This window comes from Stegodyphus dumicola, chromosome X2 (genome assembly GCF_044657685.1).
Source record: "Stegodyphus dumicola isolate Sdum_Otavi_A_Nest chromosome X2, ASM4465768v1".
Lineage (NCBI taxonomy): Eukaryota > Metazoa > Arthropoda > Arachnida > Araneae > Eresidae > Stegodyphus > Stegodyphus dumicola.
Window position 1 is genome coordinate 175,470,841 of NC_140781.1, and position 17,157 is coordinate 175,487,997.

General features: G+C 31.8%; 1 protein-coding gene across 2 annotated transcripts in view; it reads right to left on the reverse strand.

The window, feature by feature from the left end:
* The window catches only part of LOC118182292 (uncharacterized), an 86,023-nt gene that overhangs the window by 47,479 nt on the left and 21,387 nt on the right, over positions 1–17,157 (reverse strand). The window contains exons 4-5 of one of the 2 annotated variants that reach the window (XM_035351620.2): positions 14,410–14,523; positions 4,957–5,422 (exon numbers count right to left, since the gene is read on the reverse strand). In XM_035351620.2, coding sequence (XP_035207511.2) covers positions 5,190–5,422; positions 14,410–14,523 — 347 coding nt within the window. In that variant the 3' untranslated portion in view covers positions 4,957–5,189. Of the gene's footprint in view, positions 1–4,956; positions 5,423–14,409; positions 14,524–17,157 lie in introns of those variants that run through there. The other variant, XM_085809716.1, reaches the window with a different exon arrangement.

Genomic DNA, 17,157 nt, shown 5'->3' on the forward strand with positions numbered 1-17,157 from the left:
ATATTAATTCTTTCCACTCAATTCACCGAAAGCTTCATACTACCTTACATTTCCTCGTATTATGTATTTCTATTACAGCAACTTATATAATCTGCTCTAACGACTTCCCAGATGCTTTGCATTTTCACCCTTGACTGGTTTCACACTCACAGTTAAATTTTTGGCCCAAAATGTTTTACCTTACTAGACCTCAATTTTTTCTGGTCATAAAATTAGACAAAAAGTCATTGCTTAAAGTACTGTTTTATTTTATGTTATAACATATAAAGTATTATCTTACAGCCTTTGCCAAATTTAAATTAAGGTATATTTAAATTCTATTGCCATATTTACAGTGTATTTAAATTATTTGTCACGTAAGCTGGTAGTTGACTTATTTCTTTAGCTTGGCTTTTTGCTCAAGCCCAAATAAGCTTTTATTGCAACGACAATTTATTTGATTGATGAAAGGTGTGTGATTATTAAAATCTGGTTAATTAAGAGATTACAATAAAGCACTCGAGGTTATGTGCCTTTAGTTCGTGAAACATATTCTAAAGTAACTGTCTTGTATTCATGTTACCCATGTGAAAAATCTGAGAACTAGTGTATTCAGCCAGCTCTTTCGCCATAAACCGTGTCATAATAAGCTGCCTGGGATAGACATTCGATCACTTGTGAATACGAACAGCAACCAAAAACATGGAGCATGGAATTACTACTTAGTAATTGCTAAGAAAAGGCTTCAATCAGAAATATCTCTTGAAATGAAAATTTCAAGTTTACTTAATGTATTTATTGGAAGGAAGTAGTTGTTGATCTAATACTCTGTTGAAGAAATACTAGTACTAGTTGAAGAAAAGGAAATGAAGGTTCAAAATTCATTGTAGATAGTAGTTTTGGTTTGTATGATTACGGCAAACCACGCGAGAGCTACCTGCCTAACGGAAGGGCTAAACGGGCTCATATCCACCTAACACACGAAGAAAACCACAAAAAAAACCCATGCAGCCAGCCGATTTGCCGGGACTTGAACCCAGGTTGAACTACTACTATTCAGTGACTTTACCGCTTGGCCGCTGGTGAGCCTGGACGTAAAAGAATTCAAATAAGCGATGGAAACATGTTTAGGTAATTTTAGGAAAGCTATATTGTTTGAATATAAAAATCATGTTCAGTTTACATCAATGTTGATGACCTATATAGAATTATTAGTTTAATCTAAGAATTATTGTGGATTATAAGCGCTGGTAAATTGTGGCAGAAAGTTATTGTAAAAGTTTTATAACAAAATCTAGGCTCATATTAAAATATAGAATTTTTTCTTTATTGGAAAACGCATACTAAACAGTTTTCCACAGAGAAATATGTCCCTATACTTATATGGCGTCCATATGTGCCAATGTTGTTCACATTAAATTAAGAGTGTTATTTTCGACTTTTATAACAATGTTCTTGTTTTCTATATACCTAACACGAATATGCGATGGCTATAAGAATAAATGTTGTAAAATAGTTCTCAACAAGTAATATAAGTACATTTGTTCATAATTTTTGAAGTAATATGATCAAATAACGGGAGGAAAATAATAGCATTTGGAAGCAAATTAGATAAAAAATTTTATGTATGTTATCTGTGTGAACTTTAATACTGTAAGAAATAGAATAAAGTCATGCAATCCAAAATTATTGTTTACAAAGCCGCATATTTAATCGAGTAATTACGTCTTTCATAACTCTAGAGAAAATGTATTTCTGGAAATGTTCTTGAGAAATGTAAAAGTTTAATTTACCGATAAATATATCAGTAGAATTTGAATAGAAACGAAAAAGAAAGGTTAATGAGTAAATTAGATTGTCAAGAATAAATTGATAAGAAAAAAATTTTTCAGAAAAACATTTTTCGTAGAAGAGATTAAATAAACGTTAGATTATTTAATCTCGCATCTGAAAGAGAGGTACCAAAGATTTACAGAAATATGCTCTGATTTTCAGTTTCTGACTAATGAAAAATGAATGTAACTGACGAAAGAGGCTTCGGGAGACTTAAAATAATTACGGCATTTACAGAAAATGAAAAAAAAAAAAAAAAAAAATACATATCATCTTTACTCCGTCAAGAAAAGTTTTTAAACATAGCCATTCTCTCTATAAAACATGAATGAAGTGATAGATTTTGAAAAATTTATTGATGGTTTTACTTTTTTAAAAGCAAAATAAATTGAACAATATTTTGTGCAATACTTTTTACATTACATTACATTGCTTTTTATATTATATTAGGGTTATATGCCAAAAAAGAAATTTTTAATACTTTTCATTCCAAAATTTAATTCGTTATTCGTTGTATGTGTCATTTTTTTTAATATACACCATATTCACAAAAGTTCTTACCCGGCCTTTGTATTTGCAAACTTTGATAGTGAACAGACTTCCAGTTACAAAAATGTTTTAAATGACCCAAATATTCATATTTTGGTATTTTTAAGTTTAAAGAAATCAAACTTGTAAAAACAACAAAATCTAAATTTTTATAAGTTTCCTCCAGTCTCTATATTTATATTGAGAAAAATTTTGTTATTTGAATATAGCAAAGCACACCTGGACTATCTAGCCTAAGGAAGAGATGTATTCGTAGAGCATTTTCTCTAATTGAAACAGTTCATTATTCAAGTTGCATGTGAGTAAAACGAACCAGGAAGCTTTCCCATTCGCCTGGAATCGAACACAGATCAAACTCCCAGAATTCAACGGTTTTAATCATTCGGCCACTGATAAAGCTGTTTAAAAGGTTTGTTCAGGAGTAAGATACAAAACGTAAATATTTTATCATCCGAATTGAGAATTTCAAAGGGAAAAACAGGCATAAGCTAAAATCTTTTTTAATATGTGCGCTGTAATAACAAATATCCCCATGTCCTTTACTGTAATTTTCAAGTATTACAGTTCTTTACTTGACATTATTAGGTCATGATAGCTTTTGATACTGGACATTATTAGGCTTATGTTTGTAGTATTCATATGCCCATCGTTTAAGCTTGCGACAGAGAACCATAACATAAAATGATAAACTGATATATAATTTTACTTTTGAAATTGAAATTACATACCTTCATGTTCAAAATTATCTTTATACGTATAATGATATTTCATGAAGTAAATAATTAACCTGATTTATTTTTATTACATAAGCAAAAGCCCAATCTTATTATCATTATCGAATCCAATTTACTGAATCTGTTTCTTTATGAACTTCTGGCGGTTTATGATTTTTTTGTATTTATCAACTCAAATCTGTTATTTATGACTACGACGTATCATAGTGCCATTGGTAAGCATCATTGACGAGATAATCTATGGTTGTTCAGACACAAGGCAGACAATAATAGCAAAATTGGTGATTTCTGCCCTCTGAAACCAATTTAAAATTTCGGAAACTTGCTGAAGGGCGTAAGAAGAAAATTGTCTCGTAAGGTAATTTTAAATCTATATTTACTTATCACAAAAAGAGGATGGATGCGCAGATGCTTACTCTAAAGCTAGCAAACGTCACTGGAGCTTCTGTATCTCATCAAACTGTGTTCAAAAGGTTTAGTGAAAAAGCATTTATGACAGAAAACCAATAGTTTGTTTCAGTTGTTTCACAACAAGAAAGGACCCAACTGAATGCAAAGAGCATCAGAACGGAAGTTTACAACAAAGGTCAGCGAATAGTCGAAGATCAATTAAAAAAATCTAATTTTAAGTACTTTCGCATTTTAAGGTAACCAGGAACGTGAAATTATTTCAATAAAATTCGAGAAAATGACCATTACGGCGATGAAAATGTCATAGTATGGTGGAGAATAGTGATCAATCGATGCACTTCCTTGCGCTCTTTCGACAGAAGTACATCTGTCGAGAGACATCTACATGAACACCTACGCCTTTGAGTCAGTCATTTTAAACGGTATGTAAATCTAATTCTTTACAGTTGAGAGCAGAATCTGAACACCCGTGCGGCTTACTTAGACTATTCGGGTCTAGTCCAGGTTCCGCAAACCGGGGCAACACCTCATGGGCCCTATAAGGGCATACATTGATCCTGTATACATGCTTACATAGTTTATAACATATGCTTACATAGTTTATAACATATGCTTACATAGTTTATAACATATGCTTACATAGTTTATAACATATGCTTACATAGTTTATAACATATGCTTACATAGTTTATAACATATGCTTACATAGTTCATAATATATGCTCACATAGTTATAGTTCATAATATATGCTTACATAGTTACATAGTTCATAATATATGCTTACATAGTTACATAGTTCATAATATATGCTTACATAGTTACATAGTTCATAATATATGCTTACATCTAATTCTTTACAGGCTCTAATGCGCAAATCTAGTTATGAATCGAGTAAACCTCGGTGATAAATTTCTCGAAATCGGAGGTACTGAATAAATGAATTGGCCAGCCGATTAGTCTAATTTTAATTCTACAGACAAATTAATAGTCATTCCTGAAAAATCTGTTGTATTGCAAAATTCTCCTCCTAAAGCTGTTAGCTCCTTGAAAAAGCTATTGGAAGGAAAGCGAAAATTATTCCCCAAAACTCTAATCCTTTCGTTGAGAGCATGATATTGCGTAATATGTTTGTATAAGACTCAATGCCTTCTTTCCTTAAAAAAAAATTACATTTGTTTCCCGAGATATTCGTGTTTGTTTACTATTTCGTTGTAGCCTATTATTTCATAATATTATTTCTTGTTGGTTGCCTTCACATTCCATTTTCTAGTTGCTGTGATACATAACATCATAACACATAAAGTAAATACATGCAATTTTATTCAGTAATGTTAAAAAGAAATCAGTTATTTGTATGAATACAAATATACCTTTGGACACCGATGTATTTCTCATTTGAGCTTGATGATACGTCCTTGAACTACAATAAAGACTTAAAATACCAAGATATTTAATTTCATAAAACATTATTTATTATAATAGAAATTGCAATAGTAGATATACACTCGTCACAAAAACTTATTTAAAGTTTGGCATAATAAAAGCATTAAATATACGTGAAAGGCAATTAAATTTTAATACTTTTTTAATGACAAAGTATTTAAATAAGGATAAATTATATGAAAATTAAATGAATTTGAAAGAAATGAAAGCGTTTTTATGAGCTTAATTTAGAGTCTATTCTACCTATAATTTAGATTATTATGAACTTGAGTATATGGTGGAGGTGGAGGATAGTAAGGTGCTGTTTGTGGATATGTTGCTGGATAAGCTGGTTGGTGAATAAGGGTAGTTTCTGTTTGGTTCTTCATTCTTCTCTTTCCTATAATATAACATCCACACACTGCAGCAATGACAAGAAACACAACGCCACAAATAATACCAATTATTTTCCCTGGTGATATCATCTTTCGACCTAGAACAGGAAGCAAAATTTCTTAAATATTTACTTTCAGAGTTTAATTGCAGTTAGTAACAATATCAAGAATTTTTTGCCAAAAAATAGGGAAAATTCCCTTGCTGACATAAGTATTCATATACTCAGGAAGCATTATTTTTAATTTAAAAGACAATTTTTTAATTCCTGTTATCGATTGTGATGCGCATTTGGTAATTTTGTGCTGTTAAGTTTCGAGTATTAGTAAACATAAAGTTCTGATTGCCTAAGATCACACTTTTTGACAAGGATTAGTACTCTTTGAACATACTCCATTCCATTGACTACTTCCGTTGATTTACAGAAAATACTTTCAATGTTTTACGCAGTTTGAAGTCTATACTTTTAAAGATAAATTATAATCAAAATTGTTCAGTGCTTTATTTATGCTAATGATTGTTTACCATTTACTTGCATCCTGCAATTAATAAACGTGTGCTGAATTTTTATTTTGAACGTTTGACAGTGTTAAACTTGTGTTTTAATCCATTTCAGTAAATATAATTTGTGCAAAGAATATTACTATTTTGATAGTTTTAATATTCTGAAACCGAGCAAACAATAACGCTGACTTCCAAGAAAACAATCACAGCTATAAAGATAATACAAGCACGCATGTGGTGTCAGAAGAAGCAGGTGTCGCATCATCTAATGTGACAACCTATAGAATGTGTTAACCTATTGAATGCACCTCTCAAATAGTCACTATATACGAGACATAGGAAATGGATTCATCAAAGGAAAACTAGAGATATCTAGAGCAGTATTTGGCAGCAAACCCTGCTAAAAATGCCGCGTAGAAACCCATAAAATTATTTTACGGGAAACTATGGATACCCGTAGGCCAGATCCACGTAAAAACACAGATTGAAATCCGCACAACTGGTACGAGTATCTGTAGGTCAAATCCGTGTAAAAACCCATAGAAAGAAACCCGTAGGCCAAATCCAAGTAAAAACCCATAAACACAAACCCGTAGATAGAGATCTGTAGAACTGTATGGGTACCAATAAACCAAATCCATAAGCCAAATCTCCATAAAAAAATCAATAGAACTGTATGGGGTGGTGTCCGCCGATAACATCGCGGCAAAAACATCGTGGGAGAAAACATCGCAAAGAGAAAACATCGTAGTACAAAACATCGACGTCGAAAATAAAGCGGTTCAAAAACTTCGCAGTTTAAAAACATTGTCGTCGAAAATATCGTGGTAAAAAATAAAGTATGTACAAATCATCGCTTGACGATAACATCGCAGACATGCTTTTTTTTCAAGTTTTAATAATTGTAAATGGATATTTTCATAATGATTAGTGAGCGCAAGTTGTGAAGAAGGATAACATTTACTTTCACACTTTTTATTAACTAAATGTTTTGCTGAAAAAGTAAGAAGGCAACTTAAGCATAGAAAATCAAATGCAACTTACAAATTACACTTTTCATGAAAAATTACCAGTGAAAACTTTATAAAAAATGATTTATTAATGGCCTTTGTTAGTTAACTATATCGGTTTAAAATTCTATTAAGTGCTATAAGTTGCATTAATTTTCTATGCTCAAGTTTCCTTTTTATTTTCTTAGCAAAAATTTATTAGCTAGTAAAAAATATGAAAGTAAAAATTATCCTTCTTTCCATCTTGCGCTCACAAATCATTATCGGATATCCATTTACAGTTATTAAAGTCTGAAAAAAGTATGTGTGAGATGTTATCGTCATGCGATGATTTGTAGATACTTTAATTTTTACCACGATATTTTCGACGACGATGTTTTGTACCACGATGTTTTAGAACCGCGATGTTTTCTTTTTGCGATGTTTTCTCCTACGATATTTTGTAGCACGACGTTTTCGTCTTGCGTTGTTTTCTCCGCGACGTTTTCGACCGCGATGTTTTTGACACGATGTTTTCGGCTGTAACCGTATGGGGTATACCCAATTCTATGATTTTGTATGGGTATACCCATGCGGTTCTATGGTTCTATTTTATAGGGCAAATCCCCATAAAAACCACTAGACAAAAGCTTGTACACCTATATAGGTACCCGTAGGTGAAATACCTGTAAAAAACCAGTAGACAAAAACTCATACACCTATATGAATACCCCATTAGCCAAATTTCTGTAAAAGCCAGTACAAAAAAATCTACAGACCAATAAAGGTACCCCTTTGGCAAAATCTCAGCACAAAACAGTAGACCAAAACCCATAACCAATAGAATTATACCGTAGCGGAGTAGCCATAGACAGAATCCCTATGAAGAACAATACACAAAGATAGAAATTTAGATCAAATTTCCATAAGAATTAATAATTATAAGCATAAACCAGAAGAAGTACACAATTAGCATTGATTAAACATACAGATCTAAATGGGATGTAGAATAATTTTAAATAAAATTCAATGCAAATAAGCTTGATAAAATTTTATAAAAAAAATCTGAAAGGCCTTCAGATTTTGCATTACTCCCAAATGGACGTTATTTAAAAGTTTTTTACCTTTATTTATTAAATATCATGTTCTTTGCACTTAAACCATAAAACTCAATTCAACAGCAATATCTCGAAATAATTTTAAAATGAGTATATTTTTAGAATTTCTGATACATAGTCTTGCGCGCTGGAGATAATTTTTTTTCGTACAATGTTGCCATTGCTCGCTTTGAAATCGTTGAGTTTGTTAATCAAAAATTCGTTAAAATGTTACAAAACATTAAATCGATAATAATACAAATTCCAAATTAGGGCTTCCAGATGCTCATAATCAGTGGAGGATTACGTTATTCAAAATTTGATGGCTCTAGGTACCGTTGTTTTATCACAATGAAAGAAACATACATACATTTATGCAGATTCTTCATTATTTAATTTCTTTGAATGTAATACAGGGCGATAATATTTGGTGGCAACAATTTGAACTGATTCGCCGTGTATAGTCAATCGACGCAGAATGATTATTATACATGTAAAGTGTAAAAAATCCGATGGCTTTTCTCTACACGAACAGGAAACCTCTAAGGTTACGCATTTTCAGGATTCTCCCCCTAGACCAGTACTTTCAAGAACATTCTGGCATGTTATATAACTGCTAGTATAAATACAGAATTCGCGCCATTTTTCGTCAGACTGCTTCCTATTATCACTGCTACAAGACTCTTCCCTCTGTGAGAATAGTTATAACGTCAAAATCCTAAATTTAACATTATTTTAATTGAAATCATTATTGAATATGTAATTTGGAGAATTTCGTCTAAAAGAATAATTATCTGTCATTTGCATTGAATAAAGATATGGAACTATAAAGTTAAATTCTTCTTTGTCGTTAATGGATGACTTACTTACAATCAGCCACAACAATGTCCGGATTCTGATACCAAGCTTCGTCATTCCTGTGCCTGCCTACCATAATATTACACACACACACACACACACACATATATATATATATATATATATATATTAATTATTGATTTGATTATAAATGTATACACATACCACTGTATACCATTGCTTGTATTTGTATAAAACTGTATTTCAATTATTTTATTGGGAAATTAAACAATGGGATTTCATCACATTAATTTGTTTAACAGTTTGATACCTAACAAGAAATGTATTGCCAAAGGATGGTACGTTTTAGCATCTGCTTAAATTTCAAGCTATCTACAATGCACTAAGCAAAATTTAAACAAAACCCTAATTTTCAGGAAGAGGAACACTATTACAAGTAAAAATATTACATAAGCAAGCAAGCAAAGCTCGTTTACCAATGATAGCAACGCCCTGCAGCTTATTATGACACGCATATACATAGATGTTTTACATGGAAGAAAGGATGAATTCTAGAATATAATACAGGGAAAAAATAATAATATACGAATACTGCGACGACCAGCTCTTTACAATACTTTGAATGATACCTGTATTTCTCAGAATATAATACATAAAAAATATAACAAACATCTATAATAGAATAAACTTAATAATACGCAAGATACAATAAATTATATTGTAACAAAACAAACCTTCAAAAATTTACAAGACCCAACAAATACCGATTCTCAGCTCACAGTTCGGGAATTAAGGAAATATCGCATAGTGTATGATATATTATCTTATTCTCTATCTCACTTTTAGTGCTGTATAATCTTCGACAGACTTTATGTAAATAAAATCTATAACATAATAGATGTTTTTACAATAGATAGTTCTCGAAAACATAAACTGTACATTTTGTGCTGTAAAAATTCCATCTCTGTGAATAAGTATGAATATAGTCATACTCACGAACAGGTAATTATAAATATCTGTTTATTAAATAACTAATTTAACGAAACTAAATCCCTGTAGAAAGAAAAATGTATAAAACTACCATTTACCTATATATATATATATATATATATATATTAATAATTTATTATTAGAAAAGGTTTTCCATATATCATCTCCAAGGAACATAAACTTAATTAAAACGATGAATTATTGGAATAAATGAGTCAGTGCTTTAGGTATAAGTTATTTAGATTTTTGTAGTATAAATATTTAAAAAGACTGTATAGAAGTATTATTTAAACCGTACAAAATCTAAATAGTAAAATTTAAAGTACTGAAAAAGTAGCTATTGTTATTGACCGTAGATTATATGATATTTAAAAAAAAAAAAAAAAAAAAAAAAAAAAACTTCGTGCTGATCATTTCCTGTATTTACACTGCCGAATGAAATTTATATGGTGTAGTACTTAACAGTATAAATAAATCTCCTACACAGCCTTATACACACACAGTTAAAATTATTGTCATTGCAATTAAGCAGATATAGCACATATACAGGGTGCGGCAGGGAAACTTCTTTATTTGAAACGCGTGCCATTTAGTGCCATTTATTCCGAGAAGGGTGGAGTGGCGCTGATTGAAAAGAGCGGTGTCTAACGTTTTATGGCATGTAGGTTTAGTACCAATCATGCAGTGGACAAAAGAGTAGCGCGCGTTAGCCGTGGAATCGTACTTTTCAACGTACTGCATTTCCATCCATATAAATTGAGAGTTTGGCAAAAACTTAATCTACGCGATTTTCTTTCACGAAGAAAACGCATGCGAAGCCGTTCTTGACAATATGCCCCATGATACCCTTGTGCTCTTTAGCGATGAGATTCGTTTCATCTTTGCGTGAATAAGCAAAATATGCGATATTGGAGTGGCACGAATCCCTGAGAACTTCATGAGCAGCCCCTCCACGCAGAACGTGTGACTGTTTGGTGTGCATTGTCCAGAATAGACATCCTTAGACCATGGATTTTTGGGGAACATTTCCCTGGATGCCTTATCTCCTTACGGCGCGATCTTCAGTGGCCAGCGCTCTCGCCTGATTAAGCAACGTGTGATTTCTTTTTGTGGGCTACCTAAAATCTCTAACGCCCAAAGATCGTGGCTCAAATGAAGAACAGTATTCAAACTGGCTATCGACAACATACCTGTTCATATGCTGATAAAAGAGGAAAGAAACTTCAAAACTCGACTATTTCAATGCATTGACCAGAACTGAGGCCACCTTGATGATATTATTTTTAAACTATAATAAAAAAAACTTTAAGTGTCTCTCTATAACTTGCAAAAAAAAATTAAACTGATATCGCTTATACTATTTGCGTTATTAATTTTTAAAATAAGGTAGTTTCCCTGCCGCACCTGTACTTACATTTGTTTACAAACAGTTTTATCTACGTTAATATAATCTATACAAACAAATAAATTTAGTGCAGAAAATTGCAACTACCATTTTCGCAGTATAACTAATGAAAGAAAATAATGATTAAATATTACTTTAATTATATTTGAAAGTAATGCTAAAGTAGTACTTATGTTTGAAATGCTGAAAAGTACCCTTACAAGACTCATGATTTTAAAACCTTTCAATTTTGCTAAACCAATTAACTCCACAATTCCAAATAATGCTAGTTTCTTCCAAAACAATCAGTGATTTTAAGTACTATTATTTAATTATGTTCTCGACAAATGCGTCACTGTCAGAGGTGGCATCTAAGAAAATAACCACTACATGAGGTTTCCCTTCACTTTCCCATAACTTTTTTTCAAATAAATAATTCCTATTTCTATCTTAACTCCCAAGATTAGCACATTTAATATTTTATGAACTTTAATGTTACTAAACTCGATTTCTATTTCAAAAGCAATTTATGAAAAAAACCATTTGAAATTTTCTTCATCATACTAATAATGATGAAAATCAAAATATGCATAAAAATGTTTGCTTATAATGTGTTTTAACAAAACAGCGCAAAATATTTAATGTAACATTGTGGTTCTAGTCTCATACTTGAACAGAAAAATGGACCAAAAAGAGAAAAAAAAGTACAAACAATGTAAGCTACTATATAATCATCTAAATTTTCACAAATTTAATAATGAAAAAAGATTTCTTGGCTTGTGTGTTTTGCCTACCTCATTCAATAACTAATACACGCATTAAATATTTCAATGCTTACTTCTTTAAAAAAACTTCCTTTTTGTTTGGCAAAATATAATTAGCACATTTTTTAAGATATAAAAAAATATTCTTTCTACTTAACCACATTACCTTAGTCGAAAAATTGAAAACTGAATTATGCAAGATCTTTCTTAAAAGGTATACTCAAATTTATTAGTAGATAATATTCAAATGATAAACATGTACATGAACAAGCTTTAAAAAGTATTTCTAAATTATAATTAAAAAACAAGTTTTCAATGATACAGTTTCAATAGAATGCAAAACATATGTGTTGTGCATCTGCTGTAAACACACTAAGCCAAATTATCACCTTTCAATCTTTAAGAACATTGCTTTTTAGTATAAAAGCAAAGATGGAAAATCAGTTTCATGCATTAGTTTTTTATCAGTGGAGGAACTCCGTTTCAGAACTTGTTGAACAGTCAGCAAAGTTCAGTGCAGGATTTACGTACAAGCTATACAAGCTATAGCTTAGATCTCCCACTTTCTTGGGGGGGGGGAAATTAAAATACAACATGATTATAGTATGACAGACTTATAAAGGGTACCCACAGAATTCTGTAAAATAAATAAATAATTTAAAATAATCCGTAGACAACAAGAAGTATTAATTTCATTGTTTACAAGAAGTCTATTGACGTCAGTTAGGAAGTTAGTATAAACCCATATTAAACTTATAGAAGATTTATTTGGCATCCATTTCGATTATTGATTGTTATATTAATGATTTGACCAGTAAAAGTGAATATAAACCAATAGAAAGTTCTGACATTAATGTTGATTATATGGGTGTCAGTTGATACCAGTAAGAAAAACCCACAGAGATCAATAGAAACCAGTAAAAATCAGTACAGACCAACAGAATTCTGTGAGTACCAGTAGAAATTTTTACTGGTTTCTATGGGGGATTTTGAAACCAGTAAGGAAAACGCACAAAGACCAACAGAAACCAGTAAAATCAGTAGAATCTATAGAATTTTATGGGTACCCATAAAAAGTTTTATTGGTTTCGATGGGGGCATTTTTAGCAGGGAATACATTTCTGTCCAAATACCTCATAATGTATTTCGGGAGAGTGAGTGAGTGAGTGAGTGAGTGCACCGCTATGATGGCTTCCGACCACGGACATGAACCAAACGGAATTATATACCATCACGGCGGGGAAGACTCCAGAGTAACAAGGTTGAATATTATAAATTAATAACAGTTTTTACATATTGTTAACTGCAAGGCACTAAGCGTTATTCTGGTTATCTGCTTTAAGTTCTGAACTTTTGAAACATTATAATATTATCCCCGGTTGTTTCTGCTTAGGCAGTGTTCTGAGATTTTCTCTATTTTATCAAGGGCTATTCTGTTTTTGAGTGTGTTAGTCGTCCACATTGCCCAGGCACAGTCCGCTGGTTTCTTCAAGTGCCAGGTTCTTGTATGTACACAATGGAAGTAATAATGGTCCGTGTCGCCTTCCTCTCCGCATTCGCAGAAAGGAGTATCCCTAAGTCTGAATCTGTTCAGGTATACTGGGAATGGTCCATGACCTGTCAAGAACTGTGTTAGGCTAGCACAGTGGGTCTTTATTTCCATGTTAACTTTTGGCAGTAAGCGAAATGTCTTTCGTCCTACCTCTGCCTCTGTCCATCTACTTTGCCAATTTTGTAGCAGACTTGTCAAAGTTGTTCGCTTAATATGAGACCAAGGAAGTTTAGTTGGTCTTTCTAATATATCCGTACAGTTGGCTGCCTGCTTGGCCAGTAGGTCAGCGGCTTCATTGCCTTGAATCCCTGTGTGAGCGGGAACCCATTTTAAAGTAGGTCTTTGCGAAATAGGCATTGTCAGAAGCTGTTTCTGAATTCTGTATACCAATGGACTCCGGCTGTTTTGACTTGCGATAGCCGTCAGACTTGATGCAGAATCACTGAGTATGGAGAATTTCTCCTGTTGACGAGCTACTGAAATCCGTAGGAAAATTAAGAAGGCATCTTTAAACTTTAAATAGTTCGTCTTTATGATGGTTTTATTTTTCGTTCTCCAATGCAAAGATTGCGTGGGCCGTATAAGAATGAAGAAGGGATTTTCGTCTTCAACTACAATACTATTTTTCATTTCTCACTTGAAAAGCTACTTGGGCAGTGTTCGTTAACTTCATTTAGATTACGCGGTGCAATGCGTGATTACTATAGAATCACTCGCAGATATTCAGCACACTTTCCTTGTAGTTGCAAATACGAGCCTAGAAAATTTCCAGTGGCAACATGTGTTATTTGTCTGCAATATATATCTCTCATTCATAACATTTGGTCTGTTTATTTTACTGCTTACTCTTTATAAATCTACTGAAAGTTAGTCTAAAGTTTAAAAAAATTATTAAAAATTTCTCATGTAACTACCTGGTAAAATGTAAATCTAATTTGTAGTATTAAAACTTTAAATTCTATGTCAAGGTTTCATAAAATTTACTTACTACAGTCGAACTGATCACTGCTGTCACCACAATGATTGTGTCCATCACATGTCAATTTTTCAGAAATGCATTTGAAATTATTACACTGAAATTCATGGGAGCCGCATGTATAATCTGAAAAATTATCAAATAATTAAAGTGATCCTAGAATTTGATGTGCAGTATTTATTTTCAGCAGTAGAAGTATATACGTATTTAATATACGAGTAGAAGTATATATTTAACACACATATAATTTAATAGTTATGCTTCTTTCTTCTCATCAGAAGCAGCATATGTTAAATATTTACATACTATATGGTTAAATGCCATGTGATAAGATAAAGTATAAAAGTTTTTCAAAAAATTGCTTACATGGCTAAATATTTCTTGAATGGTTTACTGTACCCCTGACTGATTATAGAATGGAATAAAATAAGGTAGATTTTTTGTTACAATTACTTTTCATTAAAAATATACAAATTTTAAATTTGGATAATCGGCTTTCTAGAAAGACGGCGTAATTAGTTATGCAGATATTGCACAATGAGTAAGTTGTTTTTTTTCCTGCTAAAAGTTTTTAGCTAAAAATTTAAAAATTAAAAAAACAATTTAGTTTGCTTTTATAAAATTTAAACTACTTTCGTTCGAAGTTATATAAAATAGAATTACAGTAGATAGAGATTATCACAGTTTTAGCCTATCCTAAAAAGGAAATTTAAACCAAACTTACGCATTAATACTTTCCCGACTTGGAAGATAACTTTCTGAATGTTACATTTGAAAACTTAAAATGCATATATTATCTATAGGAATGTTTCTAAAGAACCGCACCCCCCTCCCCCCTTGCAAATCCTGATTATGGATGTCTTGAGTAATTTAGAGCACACGAGAAATTTTTTGGAGGGTGGTGAAAAATACTTTGTTCGTGGAAAACATTTTTCTCACTTCTTTTATTAAAAGGTGTCGCGTAGTAAAAATTTTCCTAGCTTAGCTTATTTATTCCATTTTTAAACTAGACTATGTTTCTACAGTTAAGCCAAAAATATTCAGCCATGTAATTTTTTTAAACATTCTGTATAATAAAAAGATGTAGTAATAGAAATTTTTTACGTGCATTAAAAATTACTGCTATTAAATGCGGAAAATATAAAATTTACTAATACTATAATAATTACCTATTTATATGAGAAACATGCCAATGAAAATTTTAAAGCAGCCAAAATTAAAAAAAGCAGCCTTTGATTGACATAGATTTTGAATAAAATTCTATCTATAGCAAAGATCAGAGATAGATGCCTATTTTTTTAGAGCGAAAGCAACATCATGAAAAATTAGAAAAAAATATGTTAGACCTGTCTCAGATTGCTCTCGAAACTGATGGAGTTTTATTTAAAATCTATTCTAATCTAAGGTTGCTTTTTCATCTAATTTTAAACTACAATATTTAAATTTGAGCACTCTCTCGTAAAAATCTTTCTTTAAAAAAGTTTCTTAACATAATATTTACTTTCTTAGTATGCTTGAGATCATAGCTAGCCGGCCTGAATCTCATTATACACGGCGTCCCTGTATAATCAGATTGCATTGTCTTTGTATAATGAGGCGATAAGCAAAAAGTGCTCCGAAATTTGAAAGTTATAAGATGTTGAACAGAAGTAATAAGTGGATAGAAAGAATGATTTAATGTGCATAGCATCACAAAATATCATCGCCGTATGTGGGCATTGCTTTCTGAAGTAGAAGATGAGCAAAAATGTCTTATTAAAAACATAGCAAAAAAAGTATAGTTTAAGAGTTGCAAAACACTAAACATCATTGACAAACTGATGCGAAGGCTATAAACCTTCTCCTTACGGGTATTGCAGTGTCTTCATTATGTGGTCGAAGGACACTGTCCTGACTGCCTCAGGTGCCGAAATTCATGAAAAATATGAAACACGTGTTTAAAAGAAAACTGAGCTCGTCATAGGATATTCAGTAATAAGGTTTTCCCGGAGGTACGTAACCTTTCGTATCACCTTAACTTGAGCTTCAGTCTCCTATAACTCGTAATTGCGCGTTTCCTGTCATTGTTCATAGGAACGTTTATAAGGTATTTCTCCTGCCTTCGTGCCATCGTGGTATAACGGTAGCACACTCGGCGCGAATTAGAAAGATCCAGGTTCGAGTTCCGATAAGGGCATTGCACATTTTTCCTGTCTCCTGCTTCGAGATAACCTAATGTCTCTACATGTTTCTGCTTACTTTCAGCCACCTAAGTTTCTTCAAGCACTTGGAACTTTATTTTGATTATACCTCCTATATGCATTATCAAGTACAACACGTTCGTGTGTTTCCTTTACGAGCAAAATGATTTTCTACTTGATGGTCAGATGAACAGATTTAAGGCGTTTTCACTGTTAGACAATCTTCAAATTTAAATGCATGTATGTTCCTAATAAACACATGTATCTTTTCTTAAATTTTATATACAGTGTTACAGTTTTGGATTATATTTATAACTTCTAAGACATATCGTGCATCAATCAACTTAAGTAAGACAGTCTTGAAATGGTAAACCTCTATAATCTTTATTCAATAATATACATGTAGTGTGGAAACGAATCCTAAAATTTCTTGAATTCTAATCCTAAGTTTACCAAATCCTCCGAATCTCGAATTTCATGAATCCTTCACATAAGAATAATGAGAAGAAAAATTAAAAAATAAGCTTTTGCTTAGCATCAAAAGTTATTAAATAAGCAAATTTTGAAATATTCTTTCGAT